Source organism: Dasypus novemcinctus, chromosome 4, assembly GCF_030445035.2.
Source record: "Dasypus novemcinctus isolate mDasNov1 chromosome 4, mDasNov1.1.hap2, whole genome shotgun sequence".
Taxonomy (NCBI): domain Eukaryota; kingdom Metazoa; phylum Chordata; class Mammalia; order Cingulata; family Dasypodidae; genus Dasypus; species Dasypus novemcinctus.
This window is the reverse complement of record NC_080676.1, coordinates 166,507,294-166,519,446: the sequence shown is the minus strand read 5'-3', so window position 1 is coordinate 166,519,446 and position 12,153 is coordinate 166,507,294. Positions and strand designations below refer to the sequence as shown.

At 50.2% G+C, this 12,153-nt stretch overlaps 1 protein-coding gene across 2 annotated transcripts in view; it reads left to right on the top strand.

The window, feature by feature from the left end:
- Positions 1-9,159, top strand: part of UBE2G2 (ubiquitin conjugating enzyme E2 G2) — a 51,373-nt gene extending 42,214 nt beyond the window's left edge. For both annotated transcript variants that reach the window (XM_004477216.4, XM_071214997.1), the window contains 3 exons: positions 863-981; positions 5,272-5,412; positions 7,370-9,159. In XM_004477216.4, the coding sequence (XP_004477273.1) occupies positions 863-981; positions 5,272-5,412; positions 7,370-7,482 (373 nt within the window). In that variant the 3' untranslated portion in view covers positions 7,483-9,159. The remainder of the gene's footprint in view (positions 1-862; positions 982-5,271; positions 5,413-7,369) is intronic.
- The last annotated feature ends 2,994 nt before the right edge of the window (positions 9,160-12,153 follow it).

Below are 12,153 nucleotides of genomic sequence, written 5' to 3'. Positions count from 1 at the left end.
TGTTTTGTTAGTGAAATGTGTTTTGGGGCAGGGGGAGTTCTCTCAGTCGTCCCTCGTCTCTGCTGCTGGCCTGATGTATCTCGGTCAAGATGGCATTAACTTGCACACATAGCTATAACGTCTGCACAGGGCTCTGGGAACATTTTCATGCATTGCTGCCATTTCACAGGTGGCAAAGGTGTCTGCCCAGGGCGTGTGCATGTACGAATGTATGCAAAAGGTGATCTCTGCCAGCTGCTCTTGTGCTGCGTCCATGGCGGGGTGGCGTGGCTGCGCTGGGCTGGTGGGCTTGGGCTGGCACGGCTGCTTTGCATATGCGCGCCTGGACTTTGCATAAGCCTAGGTCAGGGATCACGTGCACTCAGAAACCACTTCCTACACACATTTAAAAACTAAATGAAAAGTAAGTTTGGTTTAACAATTTTTAACCCCTCATTTATTTAAGTACCATAGTATCTTGCTATAACATGTCCCGTAATTCTGATCTTTATCCTAAAATGTAATTGTGCCTCCTACACACACACACAAAATCCAGGAACTTGTAATGATGGCGGTTCTCTTTTCCAATTCTATTATTATAAGAGGGTCTGTTGCCCCAGCTCTTGCCTTTATTAATGTAAAAACTGTGCCAGGATTTCAGACATTATGATTGAACGTAAGATGTAAGCTAGATTGGATTGGGAAAATAAGACAGTTTTCTTTTGGGGGAGGGGAAATGCAACAACTCATCACTGTTATTTAGGTCATCTTTACTTGTGAATTTGTACAGCAATAGAAATTGCCTTAACTCTTCTCTGAATTAAGGTGAACATTGTAAAATCTAGCTTGCAGTTTAACTGTATACTTATTTTTTGTTTTCTAGGGGCCCGGAAGATACCTGTTTTGAGTTTGGTGTTTTTCCTGCCATCTTGAGTTTTCCACTTGATTACCCGTTAAGTCCCCCAAAGATGAGATTTACCTGTGAGATGTTTCATCCCAATAGTAAGTGTTTTTTTTTTTTTTGAAGTTTTAATGGTAGCAGAAGAGGCTCAGAGATGATAGAATCACATGAAACGTAGTCATGGCATGGACGCCTGTTTCTAGTGTTTTGAATTTTAGTAAATTACCATGTTAATGCCATGATTTTGATTTTGAAGGATAGTTGAGTGTAGATAAAAGAAGACAGAAGTCTAGAACCAGGTATGGTCTGACCGGCCATTCTGCTGAGAGTGGGCTGTTGCTGGGCGTGGGCTTGGGTAGATGCACAGAATACAGAGGGTTCATCTGACCCCGGCCTTGTCACAAGGCTGTTGACGATGGTGAGCGATGGCAGAGCCCAAATTTTCAACAACAGAATTAAAGTGAACTCATCCATGTGGTAGGATGCGGTGTAGGTATTTGAAATGATCTGGAATATTTAATGATTGAAATGATATTTGTGATATATTGAGTTGGGAAAGCAAATATTATAATTTCATTTCTTGGGGGAAAAACCCCATTGTAAATATATATATATAAATACGGGAAGACAGGTCAGCTAACAGGAAGTTGAAGATGGTCGTCCTCCACACCAGGGAACCGAGAGTGCCTACACCTGTAAGCAGAGGAATTGCATCCATCAGCCATGTGGGATCTAAGTCCCCTCTTGATACAGAGGTGGAGGGGACATCCCCATCCCAGGGTCCACAGAATGGAGGAATAAAATATGGACTAGAGTGGACTTACTGATAATCTACTATGAAACTATTGTGATGAGTAATAGAAGAAATTTTAACATTGAGGCGGCAAAAGTGGCCACAGTAGTTGCTGAGGGCAGGGAGAGGGAAGAAGAGATGTGATATGGGGGCATTTTTGGGATTTTGAGTTGCCTTAATGATATTGCAGGGTCAGATGCTGGATTTTTATATCCTGCCACAACCCACTGAATGGATTGGGGAAGAGTGCAAGCTACAGGGTGAACTATTGTCTGTGTAGTGCAGCTCCAGAATGTGTTCACCGAGTGTGATGAGTGTGCCACAATGATGAGGGAGGTTGTTGGCGTGGGAGGAGTGGAGTGGGGGGTGTGTGGGGTATATAGGAACCTCTTATATTTTTTAGTGTAACATTTTTTGTGTGATGTATATATCTTCAAAAAAAATACAATTTACAAAAATGATGTGGTGGGGAGTGGGTTATATGGGACCTCTTAGGTTTTTTGTTTTTTTATGTTTTTTAATGTAACATTCCTTGTGATCTATTAACTTTAATTAAAAAATTTTTTTTAAAAAGTCAAATACGGGAATGATCAGTACAAAATGTTAAAGTGGGTCTCTCAATGGTGGGATTTTTTTTTTCTTTTTTAAGTCATTTACTAAATTTAAATAAACATACCTTACTTTTAAAAAGAAAAAAAAACCCCACCATTTAAATAAATTTGTATTGTGTTTTAGTTGAAAAAGTGTCAATAGCAGGGATTAAAATTCCTGAACTGCTGTTTTTATTTTTCCTTTTACTAATGAGAAATTATAGATAGATAATAAGGAAATGTTTTCTATTTTCAGTGATAGTATTTAGAATAATGTTCCTTCTTATAAGTTACTATTGCCATTAATAGCTGTGGAAAAGAAAACCACTAAGATAAACTATTTGGTAGAAATACAGTATGTACTTATTTGAAGCCAGTTCCTTTTCCTGTACTTTCCTGGTATCAAAGAGCCAAGGCTCATTTAATCCATGAGAGAATTTATAGAATTTCCTGAGCCTTTGACTTCTTGCTTGGTTTATAATTAAACCCTTTTGGGCATATCTCCCCAGGCACCACCCTCTGAGCACCTCCCTACCTAACCCCCCACCCCTGCCACAGAGGTTCTCAGGACCACCCCACCTGCAGGGAATCCCCTCTTCTGTCATATTAGCTGCCTGAACCCTGACTGGGGACTTCTCATTTTTCTGCCGATTTTGCTACATGTAAATAATGCGCTTCCTTGTCAGAGAGACCACTTTGTACTTTTCTCAAATCAGTATTCAATTCCATGAGCGCGTAGTAGATACATAGAAGCATTCATTCCTTCAAGAAGATTGGCTGTTAGCAATTGTTAAGCTGGGTGATGAGTATATAGGGTTGATTGTACGGCTGTCTGCTTTGGTATGAGCATGGGACAACATAAAAAGTTTTAAAGATGCATTATGGATGAGAGATAAGAGTCTGTTGAAGAGGTCATTAATCTTAATTTGATTAACCACATATGCAACCATACAGAGAGGGTCATAGATAACTAAAAAATTAAAATAAGATTGTATTGAAGATAAATACATTTTTCAGAAAAATTCTAGTGACATGGTATTAAGAGGTAGATTACAGCTAATAAAATGATTAAATTATGTGGATATGTAGTAAGAAGATTAACCTGATAGTTATTCTTTATGTTCATAGAATTAATATAGAGTTTTAAAATTCTGTCTTACTATACTATGTTTTTATTTTTTATAAGAATAATTTGAGGGGAACTATTTTATAGGTCTACCAGTATATTACATCTGTCAGCAAATGTTTTAAAAGATTCACATGTATAGAGAGTTACTGGGTTACAGTGGTGAGCAAGTGATCGTCCCCAGGGGACTGGCCGTCCGGGAGCTCTCACCTGGAAGGACTTTGGTCTTTTTCCTAGGAGCAGTGGAAGTCGTTGACGGATCCTGAGTGCACGAGGGGACAGTGTGCTCGGTGTGGCCTTTTGAAAAGGCGGCAGAGCAGATGAGGGGCAGTGCGGGGCGGCTGGAGGGGTCCGGGGAGAGCTGCTTGTGGCTTGGAACTGAGCGTTGCTCTTGGTGGTGAAGCGGGCGGATGGAGTCAGGTTTAGGAGGCCAAGTTGTGGGGCTCAGTGCTGTGGGGGACGCCTTTTAGGAGCAGGACTGGCTGGGCAGTGCAGACACGTGTCGCGTGGCCCTGGCCCTTGGGACGTTGAGATGTCCACAGAATGCCAGTGGGCGGGGTTTTGGTGGCAGAGTTCAGAGTGTGCAGGGCATTTCAGGTAGGGTATTCCTGGTAGCAGGGCAGCATGGACACAGGCGTGGAAGTGGCCACAGCTGCGTTTCCAAAGCGTCGCTCACTGCCATTACTGTCACCCTGGGGAAGCGATGCTGAAGTCGAAAACTTGTCACCTCCTCTGCTTTCAGTGCAGGGACAGTTGTTCAGAGTCTAGGCCTCCAGACTCTGTAATTAATGAGGACTCTAGGCTGGCGTCCTGGTGTCTGTGATAAATCAGCGTTCAGTTTCTTAACCTTTTCCCGTGACATGTGTGGATACAATTTTTGGTTAGCCACAGGGCAGTAACCACTAGAACAGTGGAGGATGATGAATGGAGAAAATGAGGGATCGGGTGTAAAAGAAAGGCTCTTTGGAGGTAAGTGATAACTATTAACACTCAATTTTGGTGAGATTCTGAGTTGATGAATTAAGGTAAATTCCATAAATTTATTTTAAATTGCCTGTTTTCCATTATTATATTTTGGCCTTATAATTTTACAGTTGAGTATCCAGGTGGATTTCTCTGGGTAGATACTATATATATATATACATATACATATATATTCATATATATACACACACACACACACACACACTGAATCATCTGAGAGTTTCCCTAAGTATATGTAAAAGAAAAATCACAGATGCTTGTAATTTCCTTGATAGAATTGGTTACATCCTAATTATATACAAATGAAATACATTTGTCCCTTCTAAGCTCTTGGGTGTCTTGTAAATGATGCTATATGATGAAAGGATTCGATTTTGACCTACGGTTCATCTCCAGGTAGTATGGACAGCGATCTTTCTATGAAAATAAGCTACCAAGGGAAATCTCAGTCCCCTTCTTTTCCTGGATATTTAATCCCTGTTGCCTCCTTTCCAGTCCTGTGGACCTGGATTTTACAGTTTACTCTGTGTTTAGTGGTAGAATTAGCAATAGCTAAGATAACAGTTGTGAAGTATTGCTAATAACCCCAATTACATTGGCTCTTTTGGTGATATTTCACTGCCAAATAACCTTTCATTTTGGATATAATGCTGAAAAAAAAGTCATACGAGGGTCGGCTTACGCTGCACCTGGTCAGTATGGAGGAGCCTCCTTGTCCGCGCGTGAGCGTCCACTGAGGCCTCGGCGGGCTCTGGTGCCTGGGTGCGGCTTTGGGCGGGGATCGTGAGCCTCAGGCGGCACTCCAGCTAGCTGTGCCGACAGCTTGGGGCTGACAAGGAGGAGCTCCTTGTTGGTGCTCTTCCTCCTGATGAGCTGTTGCCTCTTCTGACCTCTGCAGTCTATCCTGACGGGAGAGTCTGCATTTCCATCCTGCACGCCCCTGGCGACGACCCCATGGGCTACGAGAGCAGCGCCGAGCGGTGGAGCCCCGTGCAGAGCGTGGAGAAGATCCTCCTGTCGGTGGTGAGCATGCTGGCAGGTGCGTACATGTCACCGCTGGTGGCAGTGAGCACGCTGCAGGTACTTGTCAGCCGCTGACGGAGGTGAGCACACTGCAGGTGCACGTCACCCACTGACAGAGGTGAACATGCTGGCAGGTACTTACGTAGGTGTCACCTGCTGACAGTGGTGAGCATGCTGCAGGTACACATCACCCGCTGACAGAGGTGAGCATCCTGCAAGTATGTAGCTGTCACCCACTGATGTTGGTGAGCATACTGCAGGTGCATGTCACCTGCTGAGCATGCTGCAGGTATACAACACCTGCTGATGGCAGTGAGCATGCTGCAGGTACATGCCGTCTTCTGATGGAGGTAGCATGCTGCAAGTACATAGGTGTCCTGTGTCCCTGCGGCTGTCCAGGGGTGCGCTGGCTGTGCGTCCACTCCTCAGCCAGGGCATTGCCTGAAGGGGAGGCGGGGAGTCTCGTCTGGTAAGAGGGTCGGGTGATGGCAGGCAGAGGGTGGGTGTCACACCAGGAGGAAGAGCAGAAGGAAGCCACCCAAGGCAGGGGAGGAGTCCCAGGGGGCTTTTACTTGCAGCTGTGCTCTGAATCCCTCTGTCTTTGAACTTACTCAGACGTGTCTTTTCTGTGGTACCTTGTTACACTGTTCCTGTCCTCTTTACTCACTGCTGTGGGAAAGCACCTCTAGCTGTAATTGTGATTTCCAGCTTTATCGACTATAATCCCTCACCACAGAGTGCCGGTGTCCACACCTGCCCAGGCCCACCACTGTCCCTCCTGCCACACTGCCTCCCCATCCTGCCTCTGGCCTACCCTGGTGCCCCTTCCCCCCCACTTGTCTGTGCGCACCTACTGGGGTCCCCTGTGCCTGCACGACCACCATCAGACAGTGGGGAGCCTGGGCTCCCTCCAGGTGTTTGTTGCAGAGAGGCCATGAATCCTGTCCTCTGTCCTGCCCTTTCCCTTCTCACATTTAGCACAGTTGGCATGTCTGTCTGCCCCGCTGCTCATGCTCTGAGAGCAGGGGCCACATCTTCTCTCTGCCTCGTGCCCGCACAAAGCCTAGCTCATGGTCAGTGTCGAGGAAGGGTTTGTTGAGTGAGTGGCAGGCAGGCAGGAAGCAGCAAGGTGGGACAGTGATTTTACGAGGGCAGTTTTTTTTTGGTTGGAGGACGAGGGTCTCAGTCTGGCAGCTTAAGAAAGGAGGACTGCCAGTGAGGAGACCCAGGGCCTGGCAAGGAGCTGAAAGTGCCTGGAGCCACATGGCGCTGCACGTCCTTGCTCCTGCGTCTGCTGCCATTTCACTTGGGCCTCCTTGGCCGCATTGCTCTGGTGCAGTAGGTTCCCTTTATTCTAACGCGGGCACCGCTGTACTTCGTAGCTGCTGCTGACTTGCAGCTTTTGTTCCAGAACTTAATTTCAGCTTCTCACGGCCCTTGGCTCTTGCCTTCTTTTTGGCAGGCCCCAACTGCTCTCCTAGTGTCCTGATCCAAATTCTAGAATGCCTGCGGGCCTCAGGTGCCACCGTGAATGAGCTGGTACGGACGGGGCCAGGTGTCTGCCCTAGGCCAAACACGCGGCTCTGCTAAGGGGCCATTTCCTTTAGAAGGGTCTGCCTTAAGGAGAAGTGATTTGTACTGAGAGCATCATCAGTGTATGAAATTAGTTGGTGGATCGTGTAGTTTGTCGGGTGCTAAAAATGAGCAAGAGAAATGATTGATTGTTTTGGCATTTTAGACACTCAAAATGTAGAAATCATGAGACTGGATCTTTTTGCCCTGGGATACATCTAGTCCACTTTGCAGGAGTGGCCGTGCTGACCTTGCACTGCCCTCGGCTTCCCCGTCTCCACAGGCACCACGGGCCATGCTGCTTGTTTCCAGGGTCATCTCCTGAAGGAAACGGGAGCTCCTGCCCAGGGGCTGACTGCACACGTCCTCCTCTACATGGCGAATGCCCCCTTCTCTTTCAGAGCCCAACGATGAGAGTGGAGCAAATGTGGATGCTTCCAAGATGTGGCGGGATGACCGAGAGCAGTTTTATAAAATCGCCAAGCAGATTGTCCAGAAGTCCCTGGGGCTCTGAGTCCCACCCCTGCATGTGCACGTGCGCAGAGCCCCCGCCGCCCGGCGGCCTCCAGGGTTGCTCCTCGGGAACGATTAGTGACGCTGGCACTCTGTGCTACTACCAAAAAGGCAGATTTGCTGGACCACAGCATCTTTTTTTTGCCCAACTTCCCTACCCCAAATAGGCTTCTCTGAAATTATGATTTATGTAGAATAATGACAGCCTCCTGCAGTTTTGAAGTCTTCCCTGGAGGGTTCAGGTAGATTCCCAGCGCTGCCAGCCCTGCCTTGCCCAGCCGGGGAGCCCCCGGGAGCAGGCAGGACCTCCCACGGTGTCCTGCGGCTCCCGCCCCTTGCCCACCGCAGGCCAAGCGTGCCGCCCCTGCGTGGGTGAGCAGCAGGGCTGCTCTTCCAGGAAATGGGTCCTTGTGGCAGCAGCCGAGGGGCAGGGGCGTGAAGGCCCAGCGCAGGCCAGTCCTGTGTCCACCGTGTGCCGGGAGGGGACCTGGCAGCTTCTGGTACCGCATCTAATGAGCAGACGTTTTTCTTAAAATCTTGTTAAATCTTTTTCATTTGTTGTATATTACGAACTCGCACACTTAGACATATTTTCAGGAAATAAATGTTTTTTAAAAATGTGGATTAATGGAAAATGGGTTACATAAAAAAGTTTACTGCTGTTTGTAAAGACCAAGAGTTCTTTTGTGATCACATTTCTTAAAGATTGACATTTATGTCTTAACTACTAGTGAGTTTTTAGAGCAGGCATACAAGAGGTGACGTTTTAATGGAGATTTCTTCTGGATCTATAGGAGTTTTTCTCCAGCCTAAAAACTGGTAAGTTCTAAGCTTTTGCACGTTGTGGTTGCGCCAGGAACTTGACCTGTTGGCAGAACCGTTCTTGGTGCTCCCGGGAGGGGAGGGCGTCCGTGGTTAGTGCAGACGTCCCCGTCCTGACCACTGGCCCTGGAGGGGGCACGCGGTCCCCAGGCCACGTGGGGACCAGCAGAGGCCCTTCCTGGGCCCTGTGGTTTTGATGCGGTTGGGGCTCTGCAGCACAGCCTGGGGCCCCTGTGAGCAGTGACGGTCACTTACCTGTCTCCAGCAGGTCAAGTTTAAATAGGAATTTCTATTTTTGAAATAAGGATGGTCTATCAGACCTAGAGTAGATTTTACCTTACCTTTGATCCTTTTCCTGCCCTTTTAATGATGTATGCAGTGGACAGATAGTCTCTCTTGCTGAAACCTCACACAGTTTCATGGTGTTAACAATTGCTGGGTAAAGGGGGCTCCAGATCGAGCCTCTGTAGAAACCAGATTTTTCTTTCTCAGAAGGGAATCGTCTAAATTAAGTTGTATTAAGAAGGGGTTGGGGAAAGACGAAGTGTTGTGCCTAAATGGTGTTTACAGGTGTATTTACAAGGTGTAACCCTTCCTATAAGGAGTGTAGGAGTGGTGTGGGCAGGTGGGCAGGCGGTGTGGGGGTGTCACAGCTGGAGCAGGGGCCGGCAGAGGGCATTTGCCCATCAGGCTTCCATGAAATTTGGGAATGGAAGAGCAGCAGTCTCTTTGCAGAACCAAGTATTTTTATTCATTTGTATTTATTAAACAGAAAAAAAAGAATCCCATGATGTTCTTGTTCTGTGGTGGAATTTAATTACATTGTTAGAAATAAAGTTATATATTTTCCCCCTAATCTGGAGTGTGTTTTCTTTGTCCTGTTTTATATAACCGTGTGGAAAAATAAGAGCAGGCTGCCTTGGGGGAAACATGCTGGAGCCCTGGCCCCAGTGTTGGCACCTGGGTGGCCTTCCTGGGCCAGCCCCTGTCACCCAGCACCTTGATACCAAAGACTCTGACGTGGGGTTTGGTGATTTGCTCGGGGGACTCCCAAGACACAGCACATCGTCGTACCGTGGCTAAGTTTATGACAGTGAAAGGATGCGGAGCAGAGTCAGCCAAGGGGAGAGGCGGGTGGGGCGAAGTCCGGGGAAAACCAGGTAAAGCTTCTGGAGTCCCCTCTGTGGAGTCACACGGACACACAGAATTCCCCAGAAAGTGAGTCATGATAGCCGGTGTGGATGCTCATTGGAGACTCAGTGCCCAGGGCTTTTACTGGGGACTGGTTACATGGGCCCCTCTGCCTGGCACGTACCTAGACTCCAAGAGGAAAGCAGGGTGCAGGCACGAGCCACGTTTGTGCTAGCGGGTTAGATGCCGTGAGCAGCCCTTTGAGTTAGGGAAGGGGTCCCCAGAGCCCAGCCTGCGGCCCGCCTCGCCAGCAGCCCTTTCCAAGAATGGCCTACTCACACCTGTGCTGACTCTTGTCTGCACAGAGATCCTGAGTTTTGCCCCTTTGGGGATTTTAATCAGGTTTCTTTTTAAAAGTTTAGTTTCTCTCCGATGTTCCAAACAACCATTTTTGGTTGTTTGGTGTCCTCTTTTCTGTGGAATTGGTCTTTTGAGAAGGCTTGCTCCGTTTTGGTTGACTGTCCATCCTTGTTTGGTTATTTCCTGTTTGCCCCTCAATCCCAGGGATGATCATGGAGTGGTGGGAAGTGCCTGGCGGTGTCTTCTGGGTGTTGGCTGCCCCGGTTCACTGCTTCGGCCTGGGCATGGCCTTGGCTGGAGCTGCTGCTTGGCCCCAGGGGTGGGGTGGGGTGGGGAGGGGCGGCACCCACTTGGGCCGCTGGGTGACTAGAACATGGCACACTGGAGCTCCTTGCTGGGGCTGGGGCTTGTTTTCATTCTATACATGGATTGTTTCTCAGAGAGAAGTACTAGACCTGATGCAGGCTTTCCTTTTCTGTATTGTCTGAGTTCCTTTGTCCATTCTAGTTGCCACAAGAAGGGAATGCTGATGGCCACTTTCCCCTGGCCCTGGACACCCAAGAAGTCAGGGCCAGATGCCAGAAACAGCTGTGGCAGCAGACGGCACAGCTCTCCATGCTTGTATCTGCTGAGACTCCCTGGCCGTGCGCTCTCCCTCCTGCTGCCAACAGGTGCGTGGCTGCCCTCAGAGGCGGGGAGCCCTGGGAAGCTGTCATGGGAGGACTTGAGTGCACCTGCACCCTCCGGGCTGACGCATGGGCCTGTCTTTTGGGAGAGCTGGGCGGGCTGCAGGTGTGCTGCCCCACAATTTTGCCAGGACCCTCCCTGCCCTCTTTAGGGCTTGCACACACCCTGTGAGCATTGTTCTCATCTTATAGCAGGACACGGCCTGGAGGGCTACCAAGGTGGCCAAGACCTAGGGGCCTTTCTTTTGCTTTAAGTAGCTTTTTATAATCCTGCTGCTCCTCAGGAAATGTGGCAGCTGCGTGGAAACGGGCTGGGGCCACCAGGCTGCAGGGTTGGGCAAGTGTGCGGAGCCTGGTCCCACAGCAGGCGTCCCAGCAGGGCTCGGCCGGCAGGGTCCTGGAGATGCCGTGCTGCGGCCCCAGAGGCCAGGTCCCCCAGGGGACTGGGTGTGACGGCTGCCTCAGGGTTGAGCTGTGCAAAACTAGAAGCCAGTTTAACCCCTCAAAATCAGTCCAGGCCCCTCTGCCCGAGTGCTGGCCTGTGAAGAGGGGACAAAACCACCTCTCACATCCCGGGGAGGCAGAGGTGGCATCTGGCTTCCTGCCACAGAGCCAAGCCTCTGCTTGGCAGCACCCCAGCCCGGGAGACCAGGATGGGGCAGGATGGCCGGGAAACAGCCTGTCAAGCTCATGGCCTCTGCTGGCACCCAGGATTGGGGTCCTGGGATGCAGAGGGTTCAAGCCACCTGCTGGGGTTGGAGGACAGATTTGGAAGCAAGTCCATGCTGCCAGCCTCGTGGTGAGCCCCAGGACACAGCCCAGGGGGCCTCGGAAAGCTCTGGGTGACAGGTCTGTCTCGGCCGTCTAGGATTCCCCCAGCGCCCACACAGCCCGCCTGGGCCCCAGGCATGGCCAGTACAGCCCGCTCTCGGCGCTGTCCTTGCCCTGCCCGTCCTGGGTGGGCGTGGGCACGTGTGTGCCAGGAGGGGTGGGGAAGGGCGCGTCGTGGCTGTTGGTACCATCCTCGGAAGTGGAGGGCATGCCTGGGCAAGGACCCCAGGACCATCGCAGAGCAGCGGGCGCCCAAGGCCCCTGGGAACGGGGTAGAGCTGCGGCCGTCTGCAGGAGGTCACCCTGACGGCAGCCTGAGGCACCCGCCCACCCAGCCCCCCTGCTCCGAGGGGCCAGGACTCTGCAGTGGCCCCCGCCTCGTGCCCTCCACCCCTCCTGTGTCCCCGAGAACATGTTTGGGTCAGGAGCCTGTGCCCCTGCAGCGTCCTCTCCCTGGGACAGCCCCTGCGTGTGGGCCCAGCCTGGGTGGGGGGCCATGGAAAAGCAGCTGGAAGTGGCCACAGGTTCCTTCCAAGGTGCGTGTGCTGCGCCTGTGAGGGCGGGTGAGGCTGTGTTTAGCTCCCTGGCAGAGGACCTGACGTTGGAGTCAATTCAGAAGAACACGAGTCGTGAGGACCTGCCTTGCAAACCCGGGGCGGCAGGAGCTGAGCTGGAGCCACATGAAAGGGCGCAGCTCCTGGGGCTTCTTGCCGCCTTCTCCCTCCTGGACCAGTTCCCGTCTTGGGGAGCTGCCAAGTGGAGGGACAGTCCCAGGCGCCCGGAGCGCCCGGGGTCCCCGCATGCTTGCACACGCGCCGCACATGGCCCCCCCCGGGGGACCC